Below are 17682 nucleotides of genomic sequence, written 5' to 3'. Positions count from 1 at the left end.
TTGTGTGAGGTCTCGGCCATGGAAACCCATTTCATGAAGCTCCCGACGAACAGTTCTTGTGCTGACGTTGCTTCCAGAGGCAGTTTGGAACCCGGTAGTGAGTTTTGCACCTGAGGACAGACAATTCTTACGCACTTCAGCACTTGGTGGTCCCGTTCTGTGAGCTTGTGTGGCCTACCACTTTGTGGCTGAGCCGTTGTTGTTCCTAGACATTTCCACTTCACAATAAGCGCACTTACAGTTGACCGGGGCAGCTCTAGCAGGGCAGAAATTTGACGAACTGACTTGTTGGGAAGGTGGCATCCTATGACGGTGCCATGTTGAGCCACTCAGCTCTTCAGTAAGGCCGTTCTACTGCCAATGTTTGTCTATAGAGATTGCATGGCTGTGTGCTCGATTTTATACACCTGTCAGCAATGGGTATGGCTTAAATTGCCGAATCCACTAATTTGAAGGGGTGTCCACATACTTTTGAATATATAGTGTATCTACCAGAGCGAAAGTTGCTATTAGTAGTGGAGATGTTGAGTGAGCTAAAGGGGTGGTACTAGTGGGTCTGCCGTTGTGTATGTAACGAGGGCCAGTTGACCAGGGTGTAAAGGTCATGGTAATGAGTGTTGAAGGGGGCACTGGTAACAAAGCAGATGGCAGTTTGGTAAAAATACGTCTAGTTTATTGAAGGAGGTTTTGGAGGCAAGCCTGTAAAACTACGTCGCAATAGTCCAGGATTGACATTATGGTCATTTATACAAGAGTGTGCTTGGCAGAGTGGGTGAAGGATGTTTTGTTGCGGTACAGGAAACCAATTCTGGATTTAACTTTAGACTGAAGGTGGGGGATGTGGGTATGGAATGAGAGTGAGCAGTCCAGCCATATACCAAGATATTTATAGGTGTCAACATACTCTAGCTCTGACCCATTCAGGGTGAAATTGTTAGGAGGACAGGCACGTTAAGGTAGGTTCCGGTTGAAGAGCATACATTTAGTTTTTGGGATATTGAGGAATAGGTGAAGGTCAGAGAAGGCATGCTGGATGTTGTTAAAGCTATGTTGTAGGGTGGTCAGCACGGTGTTCAAGGAGGGGCCAGTTGTGTACAAGATAGTGTCATCGGCATAAAGGTGGATGGGGGAGTCACCACCAGCATGCGCAACATTGTTAATCTACTCAGGGATAAGGTCGGCCCAAGAATCAATCCTTGTTGAACTCCCATAGATACAGCCAGTGGTTTGGACTGTAGGCCTTTGGATTTCACACATTGTACACAGACAGAAAAATCGTTTTCAAACCAGGCTAGACAGTTCTCTGAGAACACTAGGTCGATGAGTCTATTGAGCAGGATACAGTGGTTAACAAAATCAAAGGCTTTAGCCAGATCAATAAAAGCAGACGCACAATACTGCTTGTTGTCAAAAGCAGATATGTTGTTTAGAACCTTCAGTGTTGCAGAGGTACACCCACGGACAGTTCTGAAGCCAGACTGCATTGATGAAAGAACACTGTGGGAGTCAAGGTGGCGGGTTAACTGTTTGTTGACCAGACTTTCGAAAACTCTAGAAAGGCAATGCAAGATGGAGATTGGTCTGTAACAGTTGGGGTCTAGCTTGTTGCCCCCTTTGAAGAGTGGTATGACGGCAGCAGCTTTCCAATTCTGTGGGACTTCAGATGTTTGTAAGGTGAGGTTGAAGAGGCAAGTGATGGGGGCTGAGATGATGCTTCAGCTTCAGAAAGAAGGGGTCCAGATCATTGAGCCCAGCTAATTGTATTAGGTTCCAGATTACTCAACTCCTTTAGGACCTCGATGTTCTGTACTGGCTGGAAGGAGAAACGGGGGGTGCTCTGAGGGAGAACTCTACTGGGGGGAAGCATGGCTCACAGCAAGCATGGTTAAAATCTGAGGTGAACCCTGCCAAAGTGCTTGTTGAAACTCTCAACCCTTCTGACTTTATCAGAGGTGATAGTGTTCTCAAAGTTGAGTGCAGAAGGCAGCTGAGAGGTTGAATTTTCATTCTCCATGGTTTTCAGTGTTCCAGAACTTCTTAGGGTCAGAACCACAGGCAACTAATAGTTTTTTTTTGTAATATCCTGCTTTTGCTTTCCTGATTGATTGAGTGCTCTTGTTCCTTGCTTCCCTAAAGAGCTGCGAGTCAGAAGGGTCCGTGGAGGTCTTTGCTTTATGCCAGAGCAGGTGTTTTCACTGGATCAACTCAGACAGTTCAGCGCTAAACCAGAAGCTGTAGCAATTTTTGGTTCATACCTTCTTAAGAGGAGCATATTTATTAAGGACTGTGAGGAAGAGGTTTTTAAAATGGCACCAAGTGTCCTCAACACAAGGGATAAGGTCCGTTCTGGGCCTGTGTACAGATACCAGGTCATGTATCAAGGCCTGCCCATTAAAGTGCTTTAACAGATGTTTGACAATAATCAGAGAGGGGGCGTTTAACATTGGTACTGTTGTGGACAATACAACAGTAGTCACTATGGCCTTGGCAGAAAACTGCAGAGGTGTACTTAGCAGGCATATTAGTGAGAATAACATCTATGAGTGTGCCATTATCTGTAGACTTGGGCTTGTATCTGCTGGGAGGAGCTGTACAATCTGGGGGAGGTTTAAAGCTTACAGCTGGAGTTGTACAGAGTTGGGAGGTCACCTAATAACACAAACTCTGAGGAGGTATAACGGGCAATCAGTTCACTTAGAGCAGTCTGAGCACAGGCGGGAACAGACTTCTAAATAGCTGTCACTAGCCGGCCTCCACCCAGTACCCTGCCCTGAACTTAGTCACTGTCACTAGCCGGCCTCCACCCAGTACCCTGCCCTGAACTTAGTCACTGTCACTAGCCGGCCTCCACCCAGTACCCTGCCCTGAACTTAGTCACTGTCACTAGCCGGCCTCCACCCAGTACCCTGCCCTGAACTTAGTCACTGTCACTAGCCGGCCTCCACCCAGTACCCTGCCCTGAACTTAGTCACTGTCACTAGCCGGTCTCCACCCAGTACCCTGCCCTGAACTTAGTCACTGTCACTAGCCGGCCTCCACCCAGTACCCTGCCCTGAACTTAGTCACTGTCACTAGCCGGTCTCCACCCAGTACCCTGCCCTGAACTTAGTCACTGTCACTAGCCGGCCTCCACCCAGTACCCTGCCCTGAACTTAGTCACTGTCACTAGCCGGCCTCCACCCAGTACCCTGCCCTGAACTTAGTCACTGTCACTAGCCGGCCTCCACCCAGTACCCTGCCCTGAACTTAGTCACTGTCACTAGCCGGCCTCCACCCAGTACCTTGCCCTGAACTTAGTCACTGTCACTAGCCGGCCTCCACCCAGTACCCTGCCCTGAACTTAGTCACTGTCACTAGCCGGCCTCCACCCAGTACCCTGCCCTGAACTTAGTCACTGTCACTAGCCGGCCTCCACCCAGTACCCTGCCCTGAACTTAGTCACTGTCACTAGCCGGCCTCCACCCAGTACCCTGCCCTGAACTTAGTCACTGTCACTAGCCGGCTACCATCCGGTTTCTCAACCCTGCACCTTAGAGGCTGCTACCCTATGTACATAGACACTTTAATAATGTTTACTTACTGTTTTACTCATTTTATGTGTAGCTACTGTATTCTAGTCCAATGCCTCTCTGACATTGCTCGTCCTAATTTATATATTCCTTAATTCCATTATTTTATTTTTAGATTTGTGTGTATTGTTGTGAATTGTTAGATACTACTGCACTGTTGGAGCTAGGAACACAAGCACAGGGTTCGATCCCTGGACCTTTGTTATTCCTGATCTATATCTATATCTATATCCATGTCCTTGCTGCTTTGTCTGCTACCGTACTTCCCATTTATTTTTGATGATTTTATCACGCAAGAATCTGATTAAGAAACTCACTATATTGTCTATCTACAACATTAATATACAAGAAACAATGCACCTTTATCTACAAATACACAAACCTCCCAGACAGCCTACCTAATCCCTTCAATAGATTCTTCCAGGTTAATTCCCAAATCCATGCATACAACACACAGCGATAACCTTCACCCTCCCCACTGCTGCACCTCACATAGTCAATTCTCTATCATGTAGCTTAACTCTCTTACTCACACATACACATAATCAAACATGTTTTTTCTTGTATACTGAGTATATCATGTACATTTATAATTAGTCTGCTCTGTTTAACTGGTGTAACCTTTTTTTGTACTTATATTTGAAGCCCTTTTGGGTTTCCAACCTCACCTGCTCAGTTTTATGATTATTCTACAAATCTTGGATGCTTGATACTTGGAGTCTAATATCGATATAATATTGCGATGTGTAACTATTATTTTTCCCCCCCGTGACATTGCAATATGTGAGTTTGTCATCTCAGAGCTGTATTCTCATGAATTTCAAGTTGAGGTCAGTTTTGGAAAATGTCGGCGTACTGTACGTTGATAGAGGGTTTGATGAACATCTATTGCATGATCCACATTAGACAGAAAAGGGGAGTTTATCCACCTTGGTTGCTATGAGACCATGTAGGCTAGACAACAGATGTGAGTGGTTGGAGAAGACAATCATCTCATGTTACAGGGATCCTGCTCCTTGATGACAGTGATAATCTAAAACATTTTCTCCTTCTATGTTGCTTGGGAGAACCCCTCTCTACAATGGGCTTACTCCCAGATTGCCTCATCAGGGAAGTCAATCTACTAATCTCCTCGTTTTCATTCTCTCAGATACTGAAACACCCAGCTGTCAGTGGCAGACAGTGGCAGACGTTTGTTTGTAGTGGGGAAACACTGGCCATCTCCCTTTTTTTGGTATAATAGAGTAGCCTACTTGTGCTTCTGAACTGTAGCCACAAAGTCACAACAAAAGTATAGGCTATGCGCTTAGATAAAGATCCGTAGGGGAGAGATCCCAGCAGGGGCAGCTTGTCACAGAGACGGTTCGAGATAACACAGACTTTTGAGTGAGCATTCAGGCACTATTAAATCGTTGAAATTTGGAAGAATGACCATTTTATTTTTTACAAGCATTTCACTACACCCGTAATAACATCTGCTAAACATGTGTATGCGACCAATGCAATTTGATTTGAACAGACAGCAACAGTGAGAGAGAGGTACTTTGAGAGTTTGATGTTTAACAGCAGCAGCTCAAACTGTTTGGGCACAGACTTCTATAGAATGACAGAGCACTGCAGACTCTCCTCACAATAGATGGCAACCCCTCCTCCCTTGGAGGACCTGTCCTGCCAGAAGATATTATAGCCAGGAATGAAAACAGAGTTTGTAACAGATTTCCTGTGCCGTGATTCGGAGATGGCCAGAACGTTAGGGGTGGTCGTGTGCACTAATGTTTTCAGCTCATCAAGTTTGGGGAGGAGACTCCGGATGTTCATATGCATAAATCCGAGGCTTTTGCGGTTACAGAAGTCTTCAAAGGTCACGCTATTAGCATCAGGCATGACAGAGTTGTTAACAGAGGAATTGCCAGGGTCAGGGTTTGAATGTACATTACCAGAAACCATCAACAATAATATGGTAAGACCATGACTGTTATCGGCGCTCTCAGGCTGCCGTGCGCATGAGAGGTAATTCATGATAGACTTAATGGGAAGCGTTTGGCCAATCTGTTTCATTAGCGTACAAGCAGACATCGGGGTAACATAGAGAATATCCCAAACAGACAGTCCCTAGAGTAACCATGAATGAAATAACATCCTAGATGAGGTGGGGAGACGCGTCGATGTTTCACCCTGGGGAGGGAGAGGGACTGGCCCGAGGAGCGGGACGGGATGCAATGTGGCATTAACAGACGTTACAAAAAAACAAGAGGAAAAGCCATAAATGACACCTCATTGCAGAGATGGTACAATGCCACCGTTCCAAATACGGGCACCGATGCGCATTGCTAGCACTCCTAGTGATCTGCTGTAGATGGAGGGTATGAGATGTAGCCCCGCTGCGAAGGGATCCAAGCCTGGGGCTCAGGGTTGAGAAAGGCTCGTAGCGCTCCGGTGTATCAACAAGGAGACAATCTGAGAAACATAGAAGAAGAAGAACAGTACAGCTGGGCCGCGGCGAGTCAGCGGGGAAAGCTCTGGGAGACACTGAAGGCCTGGATAGGCGAGGGCTCAGCGGAGAAGCAGCGAAGAATCCACGATGGTCACTGGTGATCAGTCCGGAGAAAACAGGGAAACTCGGACCCATAAGAGCAGATCTACTGCAGGCTGGCAAGGGAGGCAAGTGAGCCAAGGTAGGGAAGATGGGCGGAGAGCTATATTGTTTGTTAATCTTTGCATGTTATTATAATTTTTTATTTAATTTGATCTTTTATAAACAATTCAGAACATACAAATGACAACACCATGCAAACCTCAACTACATGACACCTGCCCAGACCCACTAGCACACACCCCTTTCCAGGGCCTGCATAAAACATTTGCATATTAATATAGCCTAGAAGTAGAGTTGGGCTTCAAAGGGTAGGCTCAAAACAACAATTGTAAATAAGACACAGATATAGACTAGATCAACAAAGCAAAACTGCACAGGGAAAACACCAAACACGGACATAGACAGGACATGCAATGTTACGCCCATCTTGGAATCATGAACTGGGAAATAACAGTTAGAGTTGGTGGGGTGGAGTTTTTGCCTGCCTGGTGACATACCATGTGGTAAATTAGTTAATAGACCAATAGAAAGAGTTCCAAACTTCTCTGCCAATAACAGCTCGTTTTCAGTTTTCCCCTCCCCACTCAGACCAGTCTGCCAGTCCTAGAAAATTATTGCCTGAGAATTTGCTCTTTGCTAAGAACCTATTTTTGTTTATTTTTTTACAATTGTGATGGAAAACAGAGTAAGGTACAAACTAAATTGTTACCCAGAAATGATTTACACTGAACAAAAATATAAATGCAACATGTAAAGTGTTGGTCCCATGTTTCATGAGGTGAAATATAAGATCCCCGAAATGTTCCATACTCACAAAAAAAAACGTATTTCTCCCAAATTTTGTGCACAAATTTGTTTACATCCCTGTTAGTGAGCATTTCTCCTTTGCCAAGATAATCCATCCACCTGACAGGTGTGGCATATCAAGAAGCTGATTAAACGGCATGATCATTACACAGGTGCACCTTGTGCTGGGAACAATAAAAGGCGACTCTAAAATGTGCAGTTTTGTCACACAGCACGATGCCACAGATGTCAAGTTTTTTTTACCCCAATTTCATTGTATCCAATTGGTAATTAGTCTTGTCCCATCGCTGCAACTCCCATACAGACTCGGGAGAGGCGAAGGTCAAGAACCATGCGTCCTCTGAAACACAGCCCAGCCAAGCCGCTCTGCTTCTTGACACAACGCTCGCTTAACCCGGAAGCCAGCCGCACCAATGTGTCGGAGGAAACACCGTACAACTGGCGACCGTGTCAGCGTGCATTGCACCCGGCCCGCCATAGAAGTCTCTAGTCCTCATTGGGACAAGAACTTCCTTGCCGCCCAAACCCTCCCTTAACGACGCTGGGCCAATTTTGCGCCGCCCCATGGGTCTTCCGGCTTTCGACAGAACCTGGACTCGAACCAGGATCTCTAGTGGCAATGCAGTGCCTTAGACCACTGCGCCACTCGGGAGGCCTAGATGTCTCAAGTTTTGAGAGAACATGCAATTGGCATGCTTGCTGACTACAGGAACGTCCACCAGAGCTATTGCCAGAGAAATAAATGTTCATTTCTCAACCATAAGCCGCCTGCAACGTCGTTTTAGATTCCAACCGGCCCCGCAACCGCAGACCAGGTGTATCCACGCCAGCCCAGGACCTCCACATCCGGCTTCTCCACCTGCGGGATCGTCTGAGACCAGGCACACAGACAACCGAAGAATTTATGCACAAACTGTCAGAAACCGTCTCACGTGAGCTCATTTGCGTGCTCTTTGTCCTCACCAGGGTCTTGACCTGACTGCAGTTAGGCATCGTAACCGACTTCAGTGGGGAAATGCTCTCCTTCGATGGCCACTAGCACGCTGGAGAAGTGTGCTGTTGAATGAATCCCAGTTTCAACTGTACCAGCAGATGCGGGCGAGTTGTTTGCTGATGTCAATGTTGTGAACAGAGTGCCCCATCAAATCAAATCATGGTGGCGGTGGGGTTATGATATGGGCAGGAATAAGCTACGGACAATGAACACAATTGCATTTTATCGATGCCAGTTTGAATGCACAGAGATACCGTGATGAGTTCCTGAGGCCCATTGTCTTGTTTTCATCCGCCGCCATCACCTCATGTTTCAACATGATAATGCACAGCCTCATCTTGCAAGGATCTGCACACAATTCCATTGCCTGCGTACCAACCAGACATGTCACCCATTGAGCATGTTTGGGATGCTCTGGATCAATGTGTACGACAGTGTTCCAGTTTCCACCAATATCCAGCAACTTTGCACAGCCATTGAAGAGTAGTGGGACAACATTCCTCAGGCCACAATCAACATCCTGTTCAACTCTACGCGAAGGAGATGTGTTGCGCTGCATGAGGCAAATGGTGGTCACACCAGATACTGACTGGTCCTACGTTTTCTTTCTTTTTTTTTTAAGGTATCTGTGACCAACAGATGCATATATGTATTCCCAGTCATGTGAAATCTATAGATTAAGGCCTAATGAATTTATTTTAATGGACTGAATTTCTTATATGAACTGTAACTCAGTAAAATCTTTGAAATTGTTGCATATTGTGTTTCATTTTTGTTCAGTGTAATATTGAGATAGAAACAGCTGCATTGGACTTTTAAGAAATGCAATTGGTTGGTGGATGTAATGTCTAAAATGTTTGATGGGCTGATGCAGAATTTACTACAGGGAATAATCACTGTCAGCTGGTGAGGTAAACCTGGCACACGTTAGCCCTATGCTATATGGTGAGGTAAACCTGGCACACGTTAGCCCTATGCTATATGGTGAGGTAAACCTGGCACACGGTAGCCCTATGCTATATGGTGAGGTAAACCTGGCACACGGTAGCCCTATGCTATATGGTGAGGTAAACCTGGCACACGGTAGCCCTCTGCTATATGATGGGATCAGCTACAAAGTAGAGGTCAATCACATGCAACTACGTCGACTGTTGTAACAGGCTGACGCGCATTTTCAGACCGAGGTCCTGGTTAAATGTAAACGTTTTCTAATGTTCGCGAGTATGGACCCAATGTGATCAAATACATACATTTTCTGTTCTCTGTAAACAAAGGAGAATATATGAGGTATTAATTGTGAGGGAGGAAGGCCAGTAAAGTGGATGAAAGCAATAGAGTTGGCTACAATGATTTATTAAAGTTCCTACACTTTGCAGTCACAGTTGGTTTTGTGGTCACGTCCACCAACCTGTCAGAGGCTTCCTTCCCATTGCAGTCAACTAGCCCGCTGTTGACTTGGCCCACTCTGGAAGAGTGGTCAGGAGAAAAACTCTCAAAGGAAGGAAAGGACCAGACTAGGTAGGGAAGCCAACTGAGATAATACAGCAGATACTGTGTCCTGAACATGGTCTCTTCTCATCAGGGATGCTAGCGATATTAGATATTAGGTATTAAATTGCTAGTATCTTGGTGTGCAACTTTTATCAAGATACCTTACAGTGAGGGAACCTGTGAAATGAGAATAAGATAGAAGCCACTTTAGGGGTATGGAATGCATGATTGGTTCATTTGGACATAATACGTACTGCTCTGATATAGTTTATCCCTACCTCCACTGCCTTGACTACCGGTACACATATGTAATCTTGACACAATGCTGAATGTAATCCTGTAAGTGAAGACTACAATTGTATCAGGTGCATTGGGAATTTGAATTGAGTCCATGTACCAAAATATTGTACAAGACTTTGCTAAAGTAGCCTAGAAAAATGTTAAATAATTATGAATTGTATTTATTTTTGCTCTGTTTTTTGCTTTTACAGCATGCAGTGGAATACAAAAACTGCTAGATTCTATGCTGAATTGTGTGTGGGAGTGTTTTGTGGTGGGAGTGTATGCGAACTGCTATGTAGCCAATATTTAAAAGAGCAGCCTGTGCTCACAGGCAAGACTGGACTTGACTCTTTTTTTTTCTGGAGGCCGCAGAACACGCCAGAAACTTTTACCACCCAGTATGAACAAATAGTCTCTAAGAAATCTCCCCCGCCCTTCTGCTGCTCACTCGTGAAAGCTGTTTTCCATCGTTACTGAAAGAATGGGTTTGTCAATGCATGTTTTAACTAAGCTCTGACTTAGCGTAAGGTATTAAACCTAGACTGAATCATTTATCAAATGAAACAAACTAGGATCAGTTTACACCAGTCACTGGGCTCACAGGTTAGCCTGACCTCAGCTTTAGCTTACCCTCAATGAAGAGGACTCCATTGACCGTATCACTTTGAAACTTAACATGAGTTGCTGAAGCCATCTACAATAAGTCATCATACTGTATTGATAGAGAATAGATAATGGTTATGAGGTACAGTAATAGCTGAATCATTGTCCTCCAGGTTCTGCAGAGCCCCATACGCCCCTGTCCTCTAGAAGGAGGGAATCCCCGGGACGATTGAGAAGGAGTGGGAGCCTTGACTTGGACCCTGACATGTTCAAATCGACCAACTTCTCTGACACAGAGGAAGGTGAGGAAGTCTTTACTCTGCTCAGCCTATGTGCCTTCTACAGAACCCAGTTTCATTGAAAGGTAACTGAAGGATCTTTGTGTTGCAGTGGTACACAAGGCCCGTCTCCTCCCCGGGACCCCCGGCGTTGAGCGTACGTTCTCCCTCCCCTCGGCCCAGGGCAGCTTTCTACTGCCCTCCTACCCTCTGGCTACACTCCCCGGGGGCCTGCTGACCCCAACACTGTCCCGCCGCCACGCTGACTCCTCACTGTCTATGTCCAACACCTGGCCCAACAAGAGAGAGAGCAGCCCCCACAGACTAGACCCCAGCTCCTGGAAAGACATATCAAGTATGGGTCTGGTATCTACTGTATTATTGGGTAGATCCTGGTCGTCATGTTATTTAGTTGAGGCATGTTGTTGAGTGCTCTCTTTGTCCCCACAGGTGACTTCTCATCCAGCAGGTGTTCTCCACGGCCTCTCCGTGCCTCTCTGGTGAGCTCCTCGTCTGCCTCGTCTTTCCGTCAGGCTCTGAGTGGGACGCGGACCGTGTTGCCTGTTTCCCGGTCTCCAGGCCTTCCCCTGCCAGAGCGGGGCCAGTCTCAGAATGGCCAGCGGTTCAATCCTCCAGCTCCATCCAGCCTGCAGGACCATCTGTCTGAGAGGAACCTGGATCACCTCAGCCTGCAGGACCAAGACCAGGAGCAGGAAGAGGAGAACCTGGACCGGCAGGAGGTTAGGATCACTGTTTTACACACGGCTCTGCTTTTTATTTTATTGTACCTTTATTTAACCAGGCAAGTCAGTTCAATGACGGCCTAGGAACAGTGGGTTAACTGCCTTGTTGAGGTGCAGAACGACTGATTTTTACCTTGTCGGCTCGGAGATTTGATCTTGCAACCTTTCGGTTACGCTCTAACCACTTAGTGAAGTCTCCAGCTGAATGTAGCTCGGACACTGTCTGAAAGCTGCCATCTTGCCATCAGAGATTTATTCATAGCTGTACCCAAAACTCTGGATACCTCAGTGCTCGAAGATGGAATGTGGATCGTGTTTTCCCTTTATTAGTGCAGCGGTGGTGAAATGGGTCATATTTGGGACTAAGTATCTGTGTGGTAATGTTAGTGCTGGGTAAAGAGACTTGATATCTAAGTTGTCATGGATATGCACCCATGCATAAAATAGTATCTGTATTCACAGCACACTCTTACCTTGCTCTCGGGTTACTGATGAGCTAATGTGATGTTGATGTTGACAGATGCTGAACTCTCTGCGCTCCCTGCGCTGCAGTGCAGCTAAGAAGAAGGCCAAGGTGAGTCTGAGTGGCTCAGACCCTGACCCAGATAGCCCAGACTCAGCCATGAAACTGGAGCTGGCTCTGGACTCCCCCTCTCAAACCTCCCCCACTGTCACCAGCCCAGCTAGCAAGAGCGGCCTCTCCAGCATCTACTCACCCCCAAACTCTACCCTCAACAGCAAAACCAGGTACATTCCACTAGATTCTAAGGAGGCTCTAAGTTGAACCAAATGAGATCCAATTTCAAGAATATTGGGGGGCAAAGGGGTCAAGCTATGATATTCACGCCTTCAAGTAGACACACACCAAGGTCTAATAGATATGATATCCCTTTTGGTGAATGACCTCTGAACTCTGTCAGCAGCCCTGGGAATTCTGCCTCCTCTTCAGCAAAGCCTCACATTGCTAGAGTGCCTTCTGCTAAGCTGAGGTCTTCTGTCTCCATGGACGTCAGTGCCCTTCAAGGTACAGTGAGGATTTGACGTATAAAAGGATCTCTGATTAGTGTTGTTTCTGTTGCTGTAATAGTGTGTTTGTGTGTTTTCTTCACTAGGCTTTCCACTCCGGGATAAAATTATTCCTGAAGTAAGTGTGATTGGTCAAAGAGTTCCGTACTCGAACGGACCTATGGAACCTGAGGAAGAGGACCGGACTAGAGAATACTCTCCACCCTCAACTAGACCAGCCCTCCGGGAGCCAGTCGAAGCCCTGAGGTCTGCCAAAGGTCAGTCACTGCAAGGAGGTCTGCTCCATTCACGCATATTACTCTCTTTAAATGATGGGTATTTTTCTATATGTTTTCCATATGTTTCAGTGACTTGTTTAAAAATAAAGATGATATGCGTCTCTGTTCCTCAGGGTCCCAGATCTACAGCAACAGGGACTCACCACTCACTGACATACCTGAAGGTGTGGTTGGTAGAGGTCAGTACTTAACTGTCTCCTTTTATTTTACGACTCTGTGCCATTGTTCAGGTGTCCATGATGTCCAATACTGTGTTCTTAGGTCATGGTGTTCTGGCTCAGGGCTGTGTTTAAAGGAAACCTCCACCCCAAAAAACATATTTTGGTATTTGCTTCATTAGTCCATTGTTGATATAGTCCCAAACTGTTTTCCATGTCAGCAATCAAGGTTTAAAGATATATAATTTTCAAAATACAGAAATACAGCCGGTATGATGCGTTTTGCATCATATAAAATGAATAAAATGTAGAATATGATGCAAAATGGATCATACCGGCTGTATTTCTATATTTTCAAAGTTATAGATCTTGAAAACTTGATTGCTGACATGCAGGGCCCTGCCTGGGGGCCACACAGTATTCGGGCCAAGTCAAATAATTGTTTGGATTAACTCTTGTAGTTTGCAATACACTTAGCTTTGGCACAGTAACAGATGGAAAGACTTGCAAAAAGGAGAGAGTGCATCATATTTTGGAAGCCATCACTGCTTCCAGTATTCTGTAGCTATGTAAATACATTGTACTGCTCAAGGTTTCAGCTTTGTATTTATTATGGATCCCCATTAGCTAGTGCCAAGGCAACAGCGACTCTTTATGGAGTCCAGGCATATTAAGGCAGTTACATACAATTAAAAACACTATATAACATTTCAGATTTCACAATGCATTAAGTGTGTGCCCTCAGTCCACTACTTTACTACAACACAAAATCCATGTGTACGTGTGTGTATAGTGCATATGTTATCATATGTGTGTGTCTGTGCCTGTGTGTGTCTCTTCACTGTTCCATAAGGTGTATTTTAGTTTTTTTAAATCAGATTTTACTGCTTGCGTGAGTTACTTGATGTCGAATAGAGTTCCATGTAGTCATATGGAACTTTGCTGAATAACGGTTTCAATGAAAACATTAGCTTGAGCGCTCTTGAATCTTCCTCACTTCCCCCCTCTGCAGGAGTGTTTGGCTTGGTGATTCCGTCCAGCCGTCCAGGCGTTGCCATGTCGATGGAGCAGGGCGACTGTATGACCAGGCTGCACAGTGACCCTCCAACTGGCATCTACAGCCATGCTGTCCTCAGCCACCACCTGGACCCCGACGACAGCCCAGACGCAGAGGAGGCCAGGGTGAGCAGATCCACCATACTGTACATACACCACCAACAACCTCTGATATTGGTACTGATACTGGTATTACAGATTGAGAGAAAATGTCCCTCTACCACTGCTATCAGTCAGTTACACCTGTGACATGTATTTGGCTGGAGTGTTGTGTGTTTGTGTGCAGGAAAAGGTGAGAACGTCTAGGTTTGCGCGGAACAAGATGAGGCAGCAAGGATTGGCGCAGCAGGAGGGCCAGCCTACCCTGGGAGATTGTCAGAAAGCTGACAGGATGCGCCTGCGCCTCAGACAGGGGCAAAATGACCTGGCTACAGAAGATACAGCAGCCATTTCCAAAGGTCCAATGTTTTTTCCTTAACCCTCCAATACTATTCATAAACCTAGTACAGGGTTTCCCTTGATACACTGGCATTTGTAATGTTGCAAAATGTTGTCATGTGCTTGTGGTTCATCTCTACAGTGTTTGTTCTTCGCTTAACAGACTTGCATCTGAACGGTAGCACAGTGACGTCCACCAAGGCTGACTCTCTACCAGACGAGTGTCCCACCAGCCCTGCCAGCCCCCAGGGACCCCAGAGCCCGATTAAATGTTTCAGTCCCCCTCACCAGCCTAGCCCCCCCACGGTCCCTCCCAACCCCAGGAGCACCCTGGCCCGCCTGAGGAGGGCTCCCAGTTTCAGCAATACACGGCCGTCCATCTCACACAGCTCAGGTCAGCAGAACAGTCTGGCAGTCACCATATAATCTCTAACCTCTTTGCAGTTATAAGGTGGCGCCACGCTGTTTTTCATCATAGCATTAAATACAGAACTGTATGTTTTGTGACGTCTCATTCATTTGAGCAATTTAGTGATACTTTTTTAACATGATGAATCGTATGTCACTCTGAAGAGGTTTAGCCCATCACAGCTCCAACAGTAGCCGAGCTTGGCAACACTAAATGAGATGTTCTCTTAGATGACGGAGTGCAAAGCTTTGTTTTTACAGCTTCTATTAATAGGTCTCCTGCCACGCACGCTGCTTCATTTAGCCAGTGACTGTTAGAACTGTAATGTAACAATAGAGGTGTAATATAACACTCAGCTGTGTGTTGTTGTCACTGTCGAGGCTTACAGTGCCTTCAGAAAGTATTCACACCCCATAACTTTTTCCACGTTTTTGTTGTGTTACAGCCAGTTTTGTGTCACTGGCCTACACACAATACCCTATAATGTCAAAGTGGAATTATGTTTTTAGAAGTTAATTAAAAATGAAAAGCTGAAATGTCTTTGGTCAATAAGTATTCAATCCCTTTGTTATGGCAAGCCTAAATATGTTGTTCCTGTTTGCAATTAGGCCCTAAAAAAAACTGCAAAAACTGTTGCAAAGAAATGTACTTTACTGTATTTTTATTTATTTTATTTTATTTATTTCTCCTTTATTTAACCAGGTAGGCAAGTTGAGAACAAGTTCTCATTTACAATTGCGACCTGGCCAAGATAAAGCAAAGCAGTTCGACAACATACAAAAACACAGAGTTACACATGGAGTAAAACAACATACAATCAATGATGCAGTAGAAAAAAAAAAAATAAGATTATATACAATGTGAGCAAATGATGTGAGATAAGGGAGGTAAAGGCAAAAAAATGCCATGGTGGCAAAGTAAATAAAGTATAGCAAGAAAAACACTGGAATGGTAGATTTGTAGTTTGAAGAAAGTTCAGAGATAAAATATAAATAATATGGTGCAAGGGAGTGAAATAAATAAAATAAATAGATACAGTAAGGGAAGAGGTAGTAGTTTGGGCTAAATTATAGATGGGCTATGTACAGGTGCAGTGATCTGTGAGCTGCTCTGACAACTGGTGCTTAAAGCTAGTGAGGGAGATAAGTGTTTCCAGTTTCAGAGATTTTTGTAGTTCGTTCCAGTCATTGGCAGCAGAGAACTGGAAGGAGAGACGACCAAAGGAGGAGTTGGCTTTAGGGGTGACCAGAGAGATATACCTGCTGGAGCGCGTGCTACAGGTGGGTGCTGCTATGGTGACCAGTGAGCGGAGATAAGGGGGGACTTTACCTAGCAGGGTCTTGTAGATGACCTGGAGCCAATGTGTTTGGCGACGATTATGAAGCGAAGGCCAGCCAACGAGAGCGTACAGGTCGCAGTGGTGGGTAGTATATGGGGCTTTGGTGACAAAACGGATGGCACTGTGATAGACTGCATCCAGCTTGTTGAGTAGGGTATTGGAAGCTATTTTGTAAATGACATCGCCGAAGTCGAGGATTGGTAGGATGGTCAGTTTTACGAGGGTATGTTTGGCAGCATGAGTGAAGGATGCTTTGTTGCGAAATAGGAAGCCAATTCGAGATTTCACTTTGGATTGGAGATGATTGATGTGAGTCTGGAAGGAGAGTTTACAGTCTAACCAGACACCTAGGTATTTGTAGTTGTCCACAAATTCTAAGTTAGAACCGTCCAGAGAAGTGATGCTGGACAGGCGGGCAGGTGCAGGCAGCGATCGGTTGAAGAGCATGCATTTAGTTTTACTTGTGTTTAGGAGCAGTTGGAGACCACGGAAGGAGAGTTGAATGGCATTGAAGCTCGTCTGGAGGGTTGTTAACACAGTGTCCAAAGAAGGGCCAGAAGTGTACAGAATGGTGTCGTCTGCGTAGAGGTGGATCAGAGATTCACCAGCAGCAAGAGCGACATCATTTATGTATACAGAGAAAAGAGTTGGCCCAAGAATTGAACCCTGTGGTACCCCCATAGAGACTGCCAGAGGTCCAGACAGTAGGCCCTCCGATTTGACGTATGTATGTCCTGAAGCGTTATGTTTGGGGCAAATCCAACACATCACTGAGTACCACTCTTCACATTTTTCAAGTACGGTGGTGGCTGCATCGTGTTATGGGTATGCTTGTCATCGGCAAGGACTAGGGAGTTTTTTAGGATTAAAATAAACTAAATAGAGCTAAGCACAGGCAAAATCCTAGAGGAAAACCTGGTTGTCTGCTTTTCAACAGACACTGGGAGACAAATTCACCATTCAGCAGGACAATAACCTAAAACACAAGGCCAAATATACACTGGAGTTGCTTACCAAGACGACATTGAATGAAGACGACAATGATCAACAACCAACTTGACAGAGCTTGAAGAATTTTTTAAAGAATAATGTGCAAATATTGTACAATCCAGGTATGAAAAGCTCTTAGAGACTTAACCAGTAAGACAAAGCTGTAATCTCTGCCAATGGTGCTTCTACAAAGTGTTTACTCGGAGTGTGACTACTTATGCAAATTAAATATTTCTGTATTTAATTTTCAATAAATGTGCAAACTTTTCTAAAAACATGTTTCACTTTGTCATTATGGGGTATTAAGTGTATAATTCAATTGAATCCATTTTAAATTCAGGCTGTAACACAACAAAAGTGTGGAATAAGTCAAGGGGTGTGAATACTTTCTGAAGGCACTGTAGATATTTCTCTCGAGAGGCGCAGCGGTCTAAGGCGTCACTACAGACCCTGGTTCGATCCCGGGCTGTATCACAACCGGCTGTGATCAGGAGTCCCACAGGGTGGGGCACAATTGGCCCAGTGTCTTATGGGTTAGGGGAGGGTTTGACTGGGGTAGGCCGTCATTGTAAATAAGAATTTGTTCTTAACTGACTTGCCTAGTTAAATAAAAGGATTTACAGTG

At 45.3% G+C, this 17682-nt stretch overlaps 1 protein-coding gene across 2 annotated transcripts in view; it reads left to right on the top strand.

Moving 5' to 3' along the window:
* The window catches only part of LOC106610878 (TOG array regulator of axonemal microtubules protein 1), a 41025-nt gene that overhangs the window by 15311 nt on the left and 8032 nt on the right, over window positions 1-17682 (top strand). Inside the window, exons 1-11 of one of the 2 annotated variants that reach the window (XM_082955645.1) lie at window positions 1428-1674; window positions 10516-10644; window positions 10733-10975; window positions 11071-11360; window positions 11884-12110; window positions 12287-12387; window positions 12476-12646; window positions 12781-12846; window positions 13838-14007; window positions 14168-14339; window positions 14483-14713. In XM_082955645.1, the coding sequence (XP_082811771.1) occupies window positions 10608-10644; window positions 10733-10975; window positions 11071-11360; window positions 11884-12110; window positions 12287-12387; window positions 12476-12646; window positions 12781-12846; window positions 13838-14007; window positions 14168-14339; window positions 14483-14713 (1708 nt within the window). In that variant the 5' untranslated portion in view covers window positions 1428-1674; window positions 10516-10607. Of the gene's footprint in view, window positions 1-1427; window positions 1675-10515; window positions 10645-10732; window positions 10976-11070; window positions 11361-11883; window positions 12111-12286; window positions 12388-12475; window positions 12647-12780; window positions 12847-13837; window positions 14008-14167; window positions 14340-14482; window positions 14714-17682 lie in introns of those variants that run through there. The other variant, XM_014210526.3, reaches the window with a different exon arrangement.

Source organism: Salmo salar, chromosome 09 (genome assembly GCF_965601325.2).
Source record: "Salmo salar chromosome 09, fSalSal1, whole genome shotgun sequence".
NCBI lineage: Eukaryota > Metazoa > Chordata > Actinopteri > Salmoniformes > Salmonidae > Salmo > Salmo salar.
The sequence above is the reverse complement of the archived record's forward strand: the minus strand, read 5'-3'. Positions and strand labels throughout refer to the sequence as shown.